The 18,823-nt window shown below is 41.5% G+C and overlaps 1 protein-coding gene across 4 annotated transcripts in view; it reads right to left on the bottom strand.

Annotated features, from left to right (window-relative positions):
• The window catches only part of LOC126418141 (serine/threonine-protein phosphatase 6 regulatory ankyrin repeat subunit B-like), a 352,754-nt gene that overhangs the window by 152,157 nt on the left and 181,774 nt on the right, over positions 1 to 18,823 (bottom strand). For all 4 annotated transcript variants that reach the window (XM_050085172.1, XM_050085171.1, XM_050085170.1 and 1 more), the window contains exon 9: positions 1,324 to 1,446. In XM_050085172.1, coding sequence (XP_049941129.1) covers positions 1,324 to 1,446 — 123 coding nt within the window. The remainder of the gene's footprint in view (positions 1 to 1,323; positions 1,447 to 18,823) is intronic.

Genomic DNA, 18,823 nt, shown 5'->3' with positions numbered 1-18,823 from the left:
AAGAAGTTTGTGGTACAACCAGACTAAAAGAAGGGATCGGTTGGTAGGACATGTTCTGAGGTATCAAGGGATCACCAATTTAGTACTGGAGGGAAGTACGGGTGGTAAAAATCATAGAGGAAGACCAAGAGATGAATACAGTAAGCAGGTTCAGAGGGATGTAGGTTTCAGTAGTTATTCAGAGATGGAGAGGCTTGCACAGGATAGAGTAGCATGGTGAACAGCATCCAAGCAGTCTTTGGACTGAGGACCACCTGAAGACAACAACAACAGAAGCTGTAGGTTGCATCCCTGTGCAATGGTGCTCAACTTGGAGGTAAGCTGAATGGAATCCTGGTGGTGAATGAAATTTTCACTGCCGGCCAGACAAGTAGAGATGGTGGTGTAAAGTTTTGCTTTTTGAGAGGAGTAGGCTATGTGCTGGCACTGGGTTTCATCCTCTCCCTTCAATTCACCCACGTCACCACTAATGCAGCACTACACTGTACAACCATTCGTCACAGTCATGCACATACAACAGATACACACTTGAAACTTCATAACATATAGGAGGAAGGTAACAACAAATCACTTCCACTAGGAGCTTGACATAAGCAGCAGTGTCCTCCAGGTTGACTCATTCCACATCACTTCAATAAAAAAATTGTTCACATTATCTACAGAGCATGCACTAACTACCAGTAACAAATGCTTTCCTCTTATTTTCTGTACACAGTAATCACTGTATCTGGAAGCAATCATTTCTGTGAGTTTTTCTCTCAAATTTTTAAAATGGAACTCTTTTTCTATATTTTTTCAGTTGTAGTTACACACTAGAAATATTTATATTTGTAGAAAATAGCAATAGTTTTAGTGTTGTTGCATATTGTGGTGTTTAAGTCTTCAGCAGGTTGAACACAAGCATTCTGCAGAGTAATTAGAACCCCCAACCCTCACAACTTCGAAATTAAATTACAATCATGCTTTATTGCACACTATCTTAACAATTTACCTGAGTACAATTGTTTGACAGTATTGTGAGGGATAATACAAGCATATACACCAAAATAACTTCTGATCACACAGAACAATTAATATTGTTTTCAGTCAATAACTATCAATGTATTTATACAAATGACACAAACATGCTGGTATCTGAGAGTGTGAAAGATAAATAGTAATGGGATTTTTTTAAAACAAGATTCAGTAAATTATTCAACATTTTTATATGAAAATTAAAGAACTGTAAATTGAACTGCCAGGTAAAAAAAATAAAAAAAAAATAAAAATAAAAACTGTAACCACTAGGTAGTTGTTTATTTTCCATAAGAATATATAGCATACCTTATAATGCCCACAGGAATGGTAACAACGGTTACAGCTGTACACAGCTTGTTGCAGTGGCGTACAGCCATTATCATCTTTGAAATTCACGTCTGCTCCAGCATCCAGTAACAATTTGGTAGTCTGCATTAACATGAAATGTTACAAGTAGACATTAAAAACAAAATATGCTTATGTGATTGGCATAAATGCAACACAACAAAAAAATTCTCTCACAGAGCACTGTAAAGTTAATAAAAATGGACATATCACATTTCAGTACTAGATCAATTAGGAAAGATATTACATACATACAAACAAACAATAGCTCAATATTATGAAAGGGTCCTAATAACAGGTCATATTTATTTCAATATATGAAGTTATTACATATAACTGTAATTTCAAAACTAAAAGCTTAAACACTGCAAACTAAGAATAGAAACACAAAGTTGGTTTTTATCTGGATTCTGCTAGTGTACTACCGCATATTGTTATCATTAGGTCTTTCAGATGACAACACACTCATCACATGTATAAATTCTTCTATACCCAAATTAATAAAATACAGGTGGAAATATAAAAAACACTTCTGCACAGAAAATGTAAATACTTTTATTCATATGTTAGCAAAAGAAACCTGGGAAAATGTATTTTCAAAAACAACAACCTATGACTCATACAACACTTTTTCTAGTACTTTCATGTCCCTATTTGAGACGTGTTTTCCAAAAAAGCTTACAAAAATCAATGTCATGCCAAGGAACAACTGACAGTGGATATCACCTGTTATCAGAGTATTAGTCAAACTCTAAAACATCTCAGTCAAATAAAAAAACACAATAAAGATCAACACTTCACAGAATATGTTAAGACATATAAGAACATTTGCAGAAAGGTGATTAAAAAGGTAACACCATGAACAACAACAAAGTAATTTTAGGTTCAGAAAACACATCAAAAGCAATATGGAATGTAGTAAAAAAAAGAAATAAGCAAAACTATTAAAAGTTAAGAGAACATTGTTTTAAAAGATGATCACGGCATGTTCTTTAGAAATCTTGTCCTAGCAAATTACATAAATGACTACTTCACATATACTCCAGTCAGCCTGAATAAAAATTGCCTTAAGAATAGTGGAACCTCTGTTACAAGAGAACAAATTGTCAATTCAATATTGCTATGCCCTACAAATAAATCTGAAGTTCTATGAATAATAAAAACATTGAGGAATAAAATTTCTTCAATGACAAATGAAGTTCTGGTTCAGTCACAATAAAATGTGATAGTGCCATATCTGAACCACTCTCATACATCATAAATATATTATTATCAGAAGGAGTGTTTCCACAAAGATTAAATATTTCAAAAATAAAACCACTGGATAAAAAGGGCAACATATATTATAGACCAACAGCTTTGTTATCTATATTTTCAAAAGTAATAGAGACAGTCATTAAACATAGAATTACAAATTTCCATGAAAAATTCAATCTCTTGTCTGTAAACGAGCATGGTTTTTGCAAAGGATTGAGTACAGTATCAGATATTTTCTATTTCATTGAAAATATCATAATGGGACTAGACAGACACAACAGTACAACAGGAATAAATTTTGATTTGTGTAAGGCTCTCGATACTGGCCAACAAAATATCTTACTGGACAAATTAGAAGCTATTGGTATACAAGGAGTTGTGAAAAAAAGGTTCCAATCTTATCTCCATAATAAAAGACGGGCAGTAGAAATTACCTGAGCCAACATTAAAAACCAAAGTATTGCTTACAGATCTGATTTTCAGACTGTACCAACAGAGGCACCACAGTAAATTTTAAATATTTCAAAAACTAATTACATCCATTACTGGAAAGCAAAGTCACAAAATCACCTGGACCTCACAATGCAAAATAAAGAAGTTAAGAGAGCAGCTGTCACAAAATCTTTAGGTGTCCATATAGATGAAAATTTAGATTCAAAAGCCCATATTAGTAACATGTATAGTAAATACTGTAGCAGAATTGTCTGCTTTGCTTACATTCACACAGCTATTACCTATGGCCTCACTTTCTAGGGTCACACCATGACAAATCTGAAAACCATCTTCATATTACAAAAACAAGCTGTTAATATAATTACCAAAAGTTCACAGCTAACACCCTCCAAGCAGCTATTTCAACAACTAAATATTCTACCTTTACATGCCCGACATACAAAAAAGGGTAATTAACATAAAAACATGCACTCAAAGTTTCAAATGAACCCATATCTGCATTCGTATAATTCAAGAATGATATCCAGACAAAAGGAGTAAACAAGGCTACTGCACAAAAACAAACAAATGTTGAAGGTACAAAACTGTCTAACAACCTTCCAGCACATATAAAAAAATAAAAGAATTGTCTATTTAAGGAAGCAGTATTCAAGATTTTAATGACCAGCTACTATTACAGTGTAAATGAATATCTTCAACAACCTAGTAGCAAGGAATTATATTCACATATCATTATGATACTAATGCCATAGCCAATGCCAATAGTATTTTCAGTCAAATGTTTGCTATGATCTGAATTAGTATTTGAATAGAAGAGTTACAACTATTATGTGTTTTTATTTAAATCTCAATTAAGCATTCCATGAAAAGTTTCATTTATGCAATTAATCAAAGTTGTGTGTGCAGTTTTAATGTAAGATTGTGTAGGGCACCAATTTTATGAAAAGGAAAGTTGCCACTCACCATATAGTGGAGATGCTGAGTCACAGATAGGCACAACAAAAAGTCTGTCACAAATAAAGCTTTCCAGCCAGTAAGGCCTTCGTCAAAAATAGACGATGCGCGCGCACACACACACACACGCATGTGTGTGCAAATGCAACTCAACACACAACTGCAGTCTCAGGCAACTGAAACCAAACGCTAAGTGTGTGTGTTGTGTGTGTGTGTGTGTGTGTGTGTGTGTGTGTCTGTCATCTATTTTTGATGAAGGACTTACTGGCCTTTCCTTTTCATAATATTGTTACATTACATCCTGGATTTTACACTGTGTAGGGCACTGTGCACCCTTGTATTTGTAGGATACTGTGCATCTTTGTGTGTGTGTGTGTGTGTGTGTGTGTGTGTGTGTGTGTGTGTGTGTGTGTGTACCACAATGCAAACCCAGAACCTTGCCTCTAGGTGGCCATGCTCTCAGCGAGTAAGCTACCCAGGCATGGTTGACCACCCACCCCGACTGTTTCAGTTTTGCTATTAACTCTCTCCTTCCTTCCAAACTTTGCAGAAGCTCTCCTGTATACTCTTCTAGAGTACCACATCTGGAAGAAAGGAGTAATAGCCCAACAGACTGAGACTTATGTTTTTGTGGATGCTGTTAACTGGTTTTCACAAATGGGCTTACTTTAATATTCATGAAATGCAGCTCATTCAGTTTTGTATAGTAACAACAAGGTAACTCTGGTTTTCAAAACAATGTAATTGGAAAAACTTGTAAGTGGAAAATATGGTGAATTGAGTTCCTTGACTAGTTTACCTCCCTTAGACTCGATGTTAGCTTGTTATCCATCTGAAACTCAAGAAATTTACACATGTTGTTTCAATTAATTTGTGATTATTAATGTCTATTTGTAGTGCCAGTAGATAATTTTTACTTCTTTGAAACTGCACAATATAAGCCTTGGAGAGAGTAAAAGTCTTAAAATGTTTGTTGCACATGACCTGTAGAACTGTTTAGCTATGGTTGAGTTTGGGACCTTGATTAGTCTGTAACTTAATGAGTCTCAGGAAAAACCATTGGTGGAACCAAACATAGCAAGCAGTAACATGCGCTTACAGTAGAAGACTGTGACTTAACAAATCTTAGGAGAATCCCGAGACTGAAGTGAAACATAACAGAGAGTTAAGTGGGTTTGAGTTGAACAGAAAGCTAGAAGTTTGGAAATGGTCTGCTAAGCAGATATGGCCTGTGGAAAATGACAAGATTAGCTTGAGCGAGTGACTGCTTTTTACTGTAGGTGGCTGCAGGACAGCCACAATGGACCATAGGTAGTATACAGCTGGCTAATAGCAGACATAGTACACACTTTAATAACATGAAACAAGGCTACGAAGACTGGTACAGTAAATGCAAAAGCATCAAATAAATCAATAGAGTGAAATGCATTGTATAAAAAATTGTCAACTGCAACCATAAACAGTTAAACATAAACCATAAACAATTAAATAATTCATTCCACCTCAAAAGTTTACACTTTCCAAGTGACAAATAATTTTATGATATACAGTAAGCCATATGGCCACTAGCGGCATCATCGAGACAAACAATGAATATTACACTGCTGCTATTAGATATTCTATAACATTAAGTTTCTGTATCTAAGCATTCCAGACCAGATCATTCTCCACAGTTAAGCTGATAAAATGAAGCAGTATGTAGTTGTAATTATTAGTGAAAATATTTATTAATCTATTATCAATATTGATTATAAAGTGGATCAAGGTGCACAAGAAGCACAAATGTGTTAATGTTAATGAGGTATGCAATTACAAATGATTCGAACTGTTGTCAACAGACGCCTCATGACATACTATGTCAATTAGAATTTTTTTTTCAGTTGTAGAATAACTAGTAAACAAATGGTGGTCTATTTGCATAAATCTCGAAGTGTTGTACAACGCATGTAACTTGGTGAGGAGCTACTCAATCTCTCACTGGCTGAAGTGCCATAATAGTGGAAGATATAGACAGTGGAGGAGGTGCTCTTGGGAGCAGAAAGAATTAAAGGAAGGGAGAACAGTTTGGAAAGTAGAGACTCTAGTTTTCTGCCTTCAAAGAGTATGGCAGAGTGGTGCAATTTTTATTTATGTAAGAAACACATCAGAACACTTGTCAGATCTTGGTTCTGCACATCTAAGAATTTAGGTGAAGAAACTTTTGTACTGAGTGCACAGTGTGGCTTGATCTTAATGGGGATTCTATCATCTTTTGTATCACACTAGATAGTTCAAGGGCAGTTGACATATTTTAATAATTAAATTTATTTATGTGTAAACTGCATGTAGGACCACCATTCACTAGGATTTTGGGCCTTACTGAATAAACCATCTGCTCTTAAAAGTAGATCTGCAGTGTTGCCTATGTTTATTACAAATGTTTCCCTGCTTCATTAATTTATAATTTGCACAACTTGTCTACTCTCAATTATTCAACTGCAGGATTACATTTTAATAAAATATTTAGCTACTATAGTGACAGGACATAATCAAGACAGTGTCCAGCTCACCCTAGGACATTTATGAGCCAAGCTTTATTCAGAGGCAAAAACTTGCACCTCTGTCTCAGTAAAGCAGGGCAGTAACATCAGAAGCCCTCTTATCATCATAAAAATATTAGTTTTTGAACTGTCCTCTAAATTCATTTGAAGGTTATTTATGTATGTTAATGACAGAAGAGGACAAAGTGCTGAACTGTACGAGTCATCACATTCTTCCCTCTGATTTGTGTTAAGTTATACACCTGTGTTACAGTTCGTTAGTGTGGCCTATTTTCAGTTTAAATTAGATTAGACATTCCACAGGGCCATAATGAGAAGATTCTCAATGGTGTGTGAAAACTGTCAGAATATATCATATAGTATATATTTAGAAAAGAACTTAAATGCTAATACTCCTTCCACAGGTCATCAGATTGTACTAAGGGCTGTGTTCAATGGTAAGATTCTGTCCATTCATGAGAGATGCCACTGATATCATAATGAGGAAGTTCCTGAAGTACTATGTTACAGTCAACTTAATCAAAGGTCTTGCTAAGATCAGAACAATACCAACAACGTAACTCTCTTGTCTCATCTGCCAGAACTTCTTTTGTAAGATGGCCCAACTGCAAGCAGTTAGTAAGTTATGTTGCAAATTTGAATCAGTATTCTACTATGGCCACTTTTTCCAAAAGAATGTTTCAGAAGGTTGGAATGTGTGAAATAGATCTGTAATTAGAAAGGTGTCACTATGATGTAGTAGTGTCTACCACTGAACTGCCCAATGTGTATTTATCATTGGCATGGAAACTAGTGAAGTACATAAAAGTAAAACTTTTAGACAGTCTGCCTATGGAAGTAAACTATCTGACAGACAGCAGCAAAGATTTCAAATAAAGATTTTATTTCCTAGACAACTTTTATAGTTTGTTAAATACACTCCTGGAAATGGAAAAAAGAACACATTGACACCGGTGTGTCAGACCCACCATACTTGCTCCGGACACTGCGAGAGGGCTGTACAAGCAATGATCACATGCACGGCACAGCGGACACACCAGGAACCGCGGTGTTGGCCGTCGAATGGCGCTAGCTGCGCAGCATTTGTGCACCGCCGTCGTCAGTGTCAGCCAGTTTGCCGTGGCATACGGAGCTCCATCGCAGTCTTTAACACTGGTAGCATGCCGCGACAGCATGGACGTGAACCGTATGTGCAGTTGACGGACTTTGAGCGAGGGCGTATAGTGGGCATGCGGGAGGCCGGGTGGACGTACCGCCGAATTGCTTAACACGTGGGGCGTGAGGTCTCCACAGTACATCGATGTTGTCGCCAGTGGTCGGCGGAAGGTGCACGTGCCCGTCGACCTGGAACCGGACCGCAGCGACGCACGGATGCACGCCAAGACCGTAGGATCCTACGCAGTGCCGTAGGGGACCGCACCGCCACTACCCAGCAAATTAGGGACACTGTTGCTCCTGGGGTATCGGCGAGGACCATTCGCAACCGTCTCCATGAAGCTGGGCTACGGTCCCGCACACCGTTAGGCCGTCTTCCGCTCACGCCCCAACATCGTGCAGCCCGCCTCCAGTGGTGTCGCGACAGGCGTGAATGGAGGGATGAATGGAGACGTATCGTCTTCAGCGATGAGAGTCGCTTCTGCCTTGGTGCCAATGATGGTCGTATGCGTGTTTGGCGCCGTGCAGGTGAGCGCCACAATCAGGACTGCATACGACCGAGGCACACAGGGCCAACACCCGGCATCATGGTGTGGGGAGCGATCTCCTACACTGGCCGTACACCACTGGTGATCGTCGAGGGGACACTGAATAGTGCACGGTACATCCAAACCGTCATTGAACCCATCGTTCTACCATTCCTAGACCGGCAAGGGAACTTGCTGTTCCAACAGGACAATGCACATCCGCATGTATCCCGTGCCACCCAACGTGCTCTAGAAGGTGTAAGTCAACTACCCTGGCCAGCAAGATCTCCGGATCTGTCCCCCATTGAGCATGTTTGGGACTGGATGAAGCGTCGTCTCACGCGGTCTGCACGTCCAGCACGAACGCTGGTCCAACCGAGGCGCCAGGTGGAAATGGCATGGCAAGCCGTTCCACAGGACTACATCCAGCACCTCTACAATCGTCTCCATGGGAGAATAGCAGCCTGCATTGCTGCGAAAGGTGGATATACAATTGTACTAGTGCCGACATTGTGCATGCTCTGTTGCCTGTGTCTATGTGCCTATGGTTCTGTCAGTGTGATCATGTGATGTATCTGACCCCAGGAATGTGTCAATAAAGTTTCCCCTTCCTGGGACAATGAATTCATGGTGTTCTTATTTCAATTTCCAGGAGTGTACAAAAAATAAATGACAATATAGTTGATTGGTTAGTAATTAATTCCACAGAAAATAAATGTTATGATGTAGATTGTAGAATGTGTCACTTGACCTGAATATTCATGTCCTCATAAAAACACAAATTTCTCAAAAAAAGAGTCTGCACCACCCTCATGTCTCACAAAGTTTTTATTTTGTTTGCCAGAAACTTACTCCATTCTCAGTGCATTCCAGTAGCGTGTGTTGAATTGTGAAGGGAACAATGCATCTTGTTTACAAAGTTGAGTCCATCAACACCCCTTGAAACAGGGCAAGGGAACACCTCCAATGAACCCCAGGTCAATGGCATCAAGCTCTCTAGGCTGACGAGTGCAGGTTTTGTCTGACACATGATAGTGGTCACAAAAAAGTGTGAAGGTGGGCTAATACCACTGATTGTCTCAGGCATGCAGTATCACACAGTCAACCGGGAGGTTGGTCAGTCATGTTGTGTGCTCTATAATAATCATATGTTACATCCCTCTCATTGCTATCAAGGGTAATTTGAGGTCTGTGAATTATTGGCATGGGAATGTTCAACCTACTGTCCAGCCTGAAACAAAGCAAATTGAGATTTACCAATCTGTTATGTTTTCTGCTCCCAAGAATAATTAATTCTTTAGCTTCTTTGTGATGTAAATATACATAATGCAGGTGCATATGTAATATACTATCACTACAGGAATACTAAGGACCATTATTTATGCAAGATCTCATTTAAACTTACAGCTCATTTGTTTACAGTTATGTTCATGATTACAGTAATGCAATTACTTTTTTTCTAAAATCCTTATTAATTAGAAGATATAGTTAATCAGAGTTTCAACAATATCATGTAATGGAGTAACTCTGTGATCTAATCAGCAGCTGAGGAAGTATTGTTACCTCTCACTCAAAAGCCAACATTTACAACTTTTTGAGAATGTATTCACAATTATCTAAAAGTAATTAAGTTATGAAACTCCAGGTAGGAATACCAACAATGTAGGAAAAGACAAGGTTGATACTTATCATAAAGAAGACATGTCAAGTTGCAGATAGGCACAATTAAAAGACACTTACATAAAGCTTTCGGCCACAGCTTTCATCAGTAAAAGAGACACACATGATTCACCCATGCACACCTCATGCACACATGACCACGAGCTCCAGAATTCCAGCTCTAGATGCTGGAGTTGGTGGTTGCGTGTGCATGGGGCATTCTTGCTTGTGTGTGAATGGGGTGTGTCTCTCTTTTACTGATAATGTCTGTGGCTGAAACCTTTATGTAAGCATCTTTTAATTGTGCCTGTGTACAACTTGATGTGTCTTCTTTATAATAAGTAGCAATATGTCTTTTCCTACATTGTTAACTTATGAAATAAATGATACAAAAAGCTCAGACACTCCAAATTTCAATCACCTATTTTGATTTAATGACTGCAAGATTCTGAACTTTTGTTGCTGTATTTTTTCCAAATCAAACAACATATCCCACTAATTATTTCAGTCAGTAATGAAGATTTTGAATAATTTAGAATCAAAAATATTTATTTCAAAGTGGATGCCTAACTTGTAAACACAGGATTCCAAAAATAGCATAACTATAATGTTCCATGTACTTTTATGAATTACTAACCAGAAACATTTTTTATAAACCAGACAACAGTAGAGTCCTAGTATCCACCTTACCTACCCAAATTTCAAAGCACAGTATAACTTCTGAATTCACATTATGTTGTTACACCTGTCTTTAATTAATCATCCTCCTAGAAAAACCAGCAGTTCACAACCAGTCAAACTACAATCAACATCTCTATGTCAGACTGCATTAGTATCAGTGATTTGCCGTCATACGTGTAATATCTAAGTGTCAGGTCATGTTAGGAGTAACCCACTAAATTACAGGCCCATATCATTAACATCAATATGCTGCAGCATTTTGGAACATATATTGTCTTTGAACATTATGAATTACCTCGAAGAGAATGGTCTGTTGACATACAGTCAACATGAGTTTAGGAAACATTGCCCTTGTGAAACACTACTAGCTCTTTACACACATGAAGCATGGAGTGTTATTGACAAGAGATTTCAAATTGAGTCCGTATGTCTAGATCTCCAAAAGGCTTTTGACACTGTCCGACACAAGTGGCTTGTGGTGAAATTGTGTGCTTATGGAATATCATCAAGTTATGTGACTGGATTCATCTGTCAGAGAGGTCACAGGTCATTGTAACTGATGGAAAGTCACTGAGCAAAACATAAGTGATTTCTGGTGTTCCCCATGGTAGTGTTGTAGTTGCTCTGCTGTTCCTTATCTACGTAAACAATTTAGGAGCCACTCTGAGCAGCTGTCTTAGGTTGTTTGCAGATGATGCTGTCATTTTTGTCTAGTAAACTCATAAGATCACAACAAATTGCAAAACAATTCAGAAAAGATATTCGAATGCTGCGTAAATTGTCAACTGACCAAAGAGAATGAAAAGCGTGAGGTCAGCCACATGAAAGCTACAAGGAATCCATTAAACTTCGGTTATGTAATAAATCAGTCAAATCTGAAGGTCACAAATTCAACTAAACTCTTAGGAATTACAATTACAAATAATTTAAATTGGGGAAGAACACATAGAAAATGTTTTGGGGAAGGTGTTTTGCTGGCAGAACACTTACAAAATGTAACAGATCTATTAAAGAGACTGCCTACACTATGCTTGTCCATCGTCTTCTGGTGTACTGCTGCACAGTCTGGAATCCTTACCAGATATGATTAACAGAGTACTTTGAGAAAGTTCAATGAAGAGCAGCATGTTTCTTATTACGGTAAAATAGGGGAGAGAGTGTCACTGAGAATCATTTATTTGCTCCTGATGTGCAGGCTGCCATGCAAAGCATGTTGATAAAGCAGGCCGATACTACCCTTGCTTTAGCAGGCCGATATGTTCCCACAGAACATGCCTGTCATACAGGGCAGCCTACGCACCACGGTCTAGAAAAAACACGTTTTTGCCCACATTTCTGCTTACATTGGAGCTAGAAGGTTATAAGCCCCACAGTGCTGATACTCATGAGGCCTGCTGTTTCAGTGCCAAATTTGGTTGAAATTGATCCAGGGGTTTGAGAGGAGACTGCGGGAACACATACATACTCTCTGCTTTATATATTATAAAACAGATTCTATAAAGTGACACTTTTTTGTTTTTGTGTTTAGTTTGTATTTTAATGTTGATCAGTGACTTTCTATGTGGCCTACATCTATTCACTCTGTAAAATGAGTGGTTTATCTAAAATAGCATGTTACTAGAAAATATAGAATCCGTACAACTGTTTTTCCAAAATATCCTTTGTTTTTCCTTCAACTATGTAAGATCGTGGCCGCAACAGACCATACTATGAGCCCATGTCCCATTTAACTGTAACACCACTCACGAATATTTTGCATATTCCCAAATATTACGAGTATTATTATATTTCAGCATTTTTCAGGAAAGTAATCATACAGGAGACTGACGATAAATGCAGAAATGCGGCCAACACTCGCTCTTGACCATTTTGTTCATTTTGTGCCCAGAGATTATTGTTCTTGTAATTAAGTAACGTTACAGAATATGCAAATCATACAGACAAGTGCATGGCATGGATGCTTTCCTATAAGGAGTACTCCATTACACTAAGCATTCAAATAATCTGTACACTGAAAAATTCACATTTATAGGACTAAATAATTATTACCACAATCTGAATCATTTCCTTCTGGCATTCAGTAATCTGTTTTATATTGCAATTGTGAAGCTTAAGTGTTGCCACCATATAGGTAACAGGTGGATATTAACATGAGCCTGCCAGAAAATGGGCGTAAAAAACTTGTGAATAATACTAACTGAAGTTCATTTATTAGATTTTGAAGATGGCCACTGGCTTTCAATAGTAAAGTTATTTTTTTAGGTTATTAACCTCAGTCTCTCACTGCCCACTCCCTTTCAACCCAAGCCACACACATGTTTGCAGTTATGCAGATGATGCAAACCCCACTTTGCCCATAGGTGTGTGGCATCTCTGATGCAGAGCACCCTATCTTTGGACTTTTGCTTCTTTGGACCGCTTAGTTCTAATTTTCACTTTCAGCACGTGAATTGTTCTACTGCCATGTTTGTTATGTGTCAGTGATTAATAAATGCATATTCGATATTGTGTGTGTGTGTTATCTCCAACCAATCCTATGTGATAACCACAGTGGTGACCCTGACAACGTCGTCATCTCATCGCAATTTACTTTGTGCTTGTTGCCGCCATTTATGAACTTCGCGTGCCAGCCCACATTGTTTCCACCACAATGGATCTACCAGCGTCTTTCGGTGCAAGTGTAACGGACCCCGTTAACTATGTTTGTGACCATGAGTGGACAAGTAAACCTATTCAAATTTGGTTAAAAGTGAACAATTATCTATGCCTGGCCACACCAGAGGCCACCTAAACTTACCGGGCACAACAGGGCCTAGCATGGCAACACAACAACCACAACATGGACAGTGCACGCTGGCTAACGGCAATGTGGATGACCTTCCAGTTAAAGACATAGTGGTTTATCCTTCATGTACACCATTACCTACAGGATGGCTTGACATGCTGGCAAAGTTCCAGAACTGTGAATTGAACATTACTATGCACAGGGGTAGCACATTCTAATTTACATAGTGTCACAGCAGCAGAGCCCCCACACACCGTTACGGCGATGCTTGTTGCCTTGACCATGCGAGTTTCCAAGACCGCCTTCTCCCCGCTTTCATATTGGTGCCGGCCATTCCACCCATGCTGGTTACTGCATCAGCTCCCCCGTGGCTTCAACACAACTGCCTCCCACCTGCTGTTGCAACAGCTTCGGCCGTTACACCCACACCACGTTCTTCATCGGGCTTGCAGACTGGATGCACCATGCCCACTTTAATATGCCCGCTCTCTCCACACTGTGTGCTGCATGTGGCCACCACCCCACACAGACCTTGAGCGACGCACCATTCACCACTACCGCACTTCTGACACTGAAGGCGTCCTGCTCTGACTACAACAATCCCCATCTGCCGGTGCTGCCTCAACAAGTGTTACCAGGCAGGTTCCCTAAGCTACCTGCATTGCAAAAAGACAATCCAAAAACTTGGTTCGCCTTAGTGGGCCACCTCCTGGACACCCACGGCATTTCCAAAGATGGAGCCCATTTTGTCTGCCTGATGAGCCATCTCTACACACATATGGACTTCATCAGTGACTTGCTACTCTCACTGCCCACTTCAAACAAATATATGATGGCCAAATCAGTGCTTATTGAGCACCTTTCCTGCCCTTCAGCGGAGGTTATCCACCACATTATTTACAAGGAGCATCTCGACGACCATACCCCTTCACAGCTTTGGCGGCATTCATCGACGATCAAGCTTTACCTGATGCTGCGCTTTGGAGGTTGTGGATGGTCAAAATGCCTTTGGATCTGCATTCATCTATTGTCCCACATTGCCGACCCACTAGAGGTTCAGTTACAAGGCGGATCAGGCTTATGCTATCATTCATCACCAACACCACCTGTCACGAACGACCTCTCCACCATCCTCAGTTGGCATACCCGCACCTCTGGTTCTGCGCCCTGCCGGTAGAGGCCAGCACACTTGCCTCGGTGCCTCAGCTGTCAGTCAGGAGCTGCCACATAGCGGCCTACAGGAGGTACTGCCAGCGGGCTCCCGACAGCTGCCGACCTCGCCTGAGCAGCAACCCGATAGGATACCAGGCCCAACACAGTCAGCTGCGGCCCTCTCCCACACTGCACCGCCCTACCAACTGGCCCTCCCACTGTGTTGGTTCCACACTACTTACAGGGATGCCACCTGCAATTGCCATGCACCTTGCGCCTACCCAAATGAGACCGGTGGGTGGCACGTTTAGGCGCTATGTCCCACCACGTTCCGTCACAGCACCTAACGTCTAATGCTGCACCACTCGCTTCAGCGGCGCAACACCTCTATGACACAGACATGTCAACAGGCATCCGCTTTCTCATCGGCACTGGCGCCGACATTACGTAATTCGAGCTAAGCACGCTGCCGACGCACTATCACCTTCAACCCTTGCCTTGATCACTGCCATTCGTTCTCCTATTGCACTTCATGGCTCCATCAAGATATCACTGGTTCACACCTACCCTTGGACCTTCCACATTGTCGATGTGGATGAACCCGCGATCAGGTTGGATTTTCTACACCATTATGAACTTTCACCAGACCTGCAGGCCACCACGCTGAGCCATGCATCTGGCTCTACAGTTCCATGCTCACACAAGTTCAGGACGTCTTTGCTCTCTGCCTCCTCGGATATGCTTTCCACATATGCATCCCTGGTCAAGCACATTACTACATGGCTCCCTGACCTGTCAGACATGTGTTCACAAATTGACAAACTCCGCAGCCAGAACAATGCCTTATGCACCTGCATCATGTCTACCTCAGCTGAATTGTCACATGCACAGCATACCAAACATCGCTTATCTGCAGACCCACAACAAGGTGGTCCATCACAACCCTCTACAGCATCTTCTCACCAATCTGCTCCTGTGCTGAGCGTTCCACCACTTGCTATTGTTTTCTCACTGAAGCAGACAAATCTACAAGACACATCTGCATGCTCCACTCCTACATCATGACATCCATCGCCAACTTCAGCCTATGCCACCCCAGTTCACCAAGGTCAGTGAACCGATGTTGCCTGTGGATAGCTTCTTGACCCCTATTGCCAACTCTCCTACGCAAGTATCAGCCATCAGTAATGGCACTTGTCAAAGGATTCGCACCACCAACAGCCCACCTGATCATTATAAGCCCAGGCGACTTAACACTTCCAAACTTCTGTGCGCAAAGGAGATCATTCTGGATTTGTTGGCTTTGGGTGTCCTCCACCCCTCCAATAGCAACTGATCTTCACCTATCCATCTTGTTCCCAAAAAGGACATCATTTTACGTATGTGCAGGGCCTACAGGTCCCTTAATGCTCACGCCATTATCAATAACTACACCTTCCAACATATCCAGGATTTCACGGAATTACTCCATGGTTCAAACTTTTTCTCCATTTTAGATTGTTCCAAGGCATATCATCAGACCCTATACATCCACCAGATATTCCGAAGACGGCCATCATCACACCCTTTAGCCTATTTGAATACTGTTACATGCCTTATGGGTTGAAAAATGCTGCGCAGACATGGCAGTGGTTCATTAATTCCATTTTGCTCCCTCTACCATTTGCTTATGCTTACTTAGATAATATACTGATCTTTTCCTCCTCTGCTGAGGAACGTCAAGTTCACCTCGATGCAGTCCATTCGGCCCTCACTGCCAACAGTGTGGTGATCAACCATGGTAAATCTCAACTCTGTTCCACATCAGTTACGTCCCTAGGCCATGCTGTCTCTGCCTACGTCCTCCAACTGACGTGTTCTCATGTCGAAACCATACATCTTCCTCTCCCTGAGGATTATGCTCAGCTCTGTCATTTTCTGGGTATGGCAAATTTTTACCGCCGCCATATTCGTCAAGCTGCCTCCAGCCAAATGGCTCTCTACTATGCTCTCTCTGGCAAAAACACCATTGGAAAACGGAAGTTGGAGTGGGAAAAACCCATGCTTGACGCTTTTGGTAACCTTAAAACTGCCCTCACCAAAGCCATCACTCTCACCCACCCTGACCCTGAGGCCCATATCTGGATCATGACTGATGCCAGTGACTCAGCTGTGGGTGCTGTTTTACAACAGCACACCGCCAACTCCACCCAACCCCTCCACTTCTTTTCCAAGAAACTGACTAAGAGCCAGTGCCAGTGGTTGGCTTTAAACCGTGAGCTTCTCACTGTGCATGAGGTGATTAAACATTTCTGTAGCGACCTTGAGGGGCAACCTTTCATGATCTATACAGATCAAAAGCCACTCGTGGATGCTATTCATAATCCAGCTAAGGACCTTCCGCCAAGGCATTTCTGCCTTATGATGCATGCATGCTATATCTGAGGCATGGAGGACATTGTGGCAGACTACCTTTCCCGCATCTGCGTGCTAACTGCACCACTGAAGCTGGAGGAGTGCCTGACTATGAGGGTAATCCCAAAAGTAAGGTTCCCTATTTTTTATAAGTATAGAAGTCTGTTTGTGTGGCAGTTGGTCACATTGTTATGAAGAGTACTTCACGCGCTGAGTGTAAACTTGTGCAAGCCATGCTCAGGCACTCAGTCTTGGTTTGGCAGCTGTTGAGAGTGGAGCTCCCATTGGATGTTACCGCTACATGCGAATGGTGCGCAGTTATTCGGTTTTTGAACACAAAGGGCGCCAATTGAAATCCATCGCCAATTGACGGAAATGTATGGTGAGTCGTGCAGGGATGTCAAAAATGTTCATAAGTGGTGTAGAGAGTTTGCAGCTGGTCGGACCAAAATTCACGACAAACAAAGGAGTGGGAGACCATCAGTTTCTGATGAGACAGTGTTGAAGGTTAACCAAAACATGCGTGAAGATCGGCAGATCACCCTGGATGATATCTGCACGTTGGTTCCTGAGGTTTTCCAAAACACCACTCACAGAATTTTTACAGAAACACTGAACTACTGGAAGGTGTGCGCAAGATGTGGCAAAGATCATGTGGCAATGAGTTGATGCTTCCCGCGCATTTCTTCACCACCTTGCAGCCGAACAGGACAACTTTCTAGACTCAATCATTACGGGTGATGAAACCTGGGCATACTTTACACCTGAGACCATGTAACAGTCATGCCATCTGAACAGCATGGCAGTGAGCTGGTATGACATGGGCATACAAAAACTGCCACAGTATCAACAAAAATGCATCGAGAGAAATGGTGATTATGTCGAAAAATAGCTAAACGTTCACGCTGTAAACTGATGTAAACCATTGTAGAAATAAACAGGTCTATGTTCTTATAAAAAAGTAGGAGACCTCACTTTTGGGATTACGCTCATACAAGCTGACGATGATGGTATACAGCAAATAATATCAGACAACGAATCATTGCTCTCTATCCAGCCCCGTATACTACCTGGGTCTACGATCCCTGTCCTTTGTGACACCTCTATGGGCACACCCCGCCCCCTCATCCCTACCGCTCTTTGTCATAAGGTCTTAACTGCCTTGCACGGTTTAGCCCACCCTGGGATGCAAGCCACGTGACAGCTGGTTATGGAGCGCTTCGTCTGGCCTGGCATGAAGCCTGACTGTTGCAGTCGGAGCTGTGCATGCGTCTCGTGCCAGCGCAGCAAAGTCAGCAGGCATGCTCAACCTCCAATGGGAAAGTTTGACATTCAAAAGGGGCATTACTGCCATGTCCATATCGACATCACTGGTCCCCTCCCACCTTCCGATGGTTACAGATGCATCACATACATCTTTTGAATCATTGACCGTGTGACCCGCTGGGTCGAGGCAGTCCCATTTATTGACATCATGGCCAAAACCGTTGCCCGTCTTTCATCTCGGCGTGGGTTGCTAGCTTTGGCTGTCCCCTGTCTCTCACTCACTTTGCTGTCCCCGACCATCCAGGGATTCGAGTTTGAGTCTGCCCTCTTTGCACGACCCTGCAAACTTTGCAGCGTAACCAAATTTCACACTACAGCTTATCACCCACAGGCAAAAAGTGTGGTCAAGCAGTGGCACCTCACACTCAAGGCCAGGCTAATGTGCCATGGAGGCTTGTGGTTGGAGGCCCTCGCATGGGTCCTGCTGAGTATTCGCCCGGCCAATAAAGAAGATTTGAATGCCTTACTGACTGAGATTCTATACGGTGAACTCCTCCTTCTACCCGCTGAGTTCATTCGAGGATTCACCATCAGCTGCAACCGAGGATATTCTCGCCCTGGTTGAGCAGGTTCATATG

The sequence above is a fragment of the Schistocerca serialis genome, chromosome 1 (genome assembly GCF_023864345.2).
Source record: "Schistocerca serialis cubense isolate TAMUIC-IGC-003099 chromosome 1, iqSchSeri2.2, whole genome shotgun sequence".
Classification (NCBI taxonomy): Eukaryota; Metazoa; Arthropoda; class Insecta; order Orthoptera; family Acrididae; genus Schistocerca; species Schistocerca serialis.
Note: the sequence above shows the minus strand (reverse complement) of the source record. Positions and strands in the feature narration are given on the sequence as shown.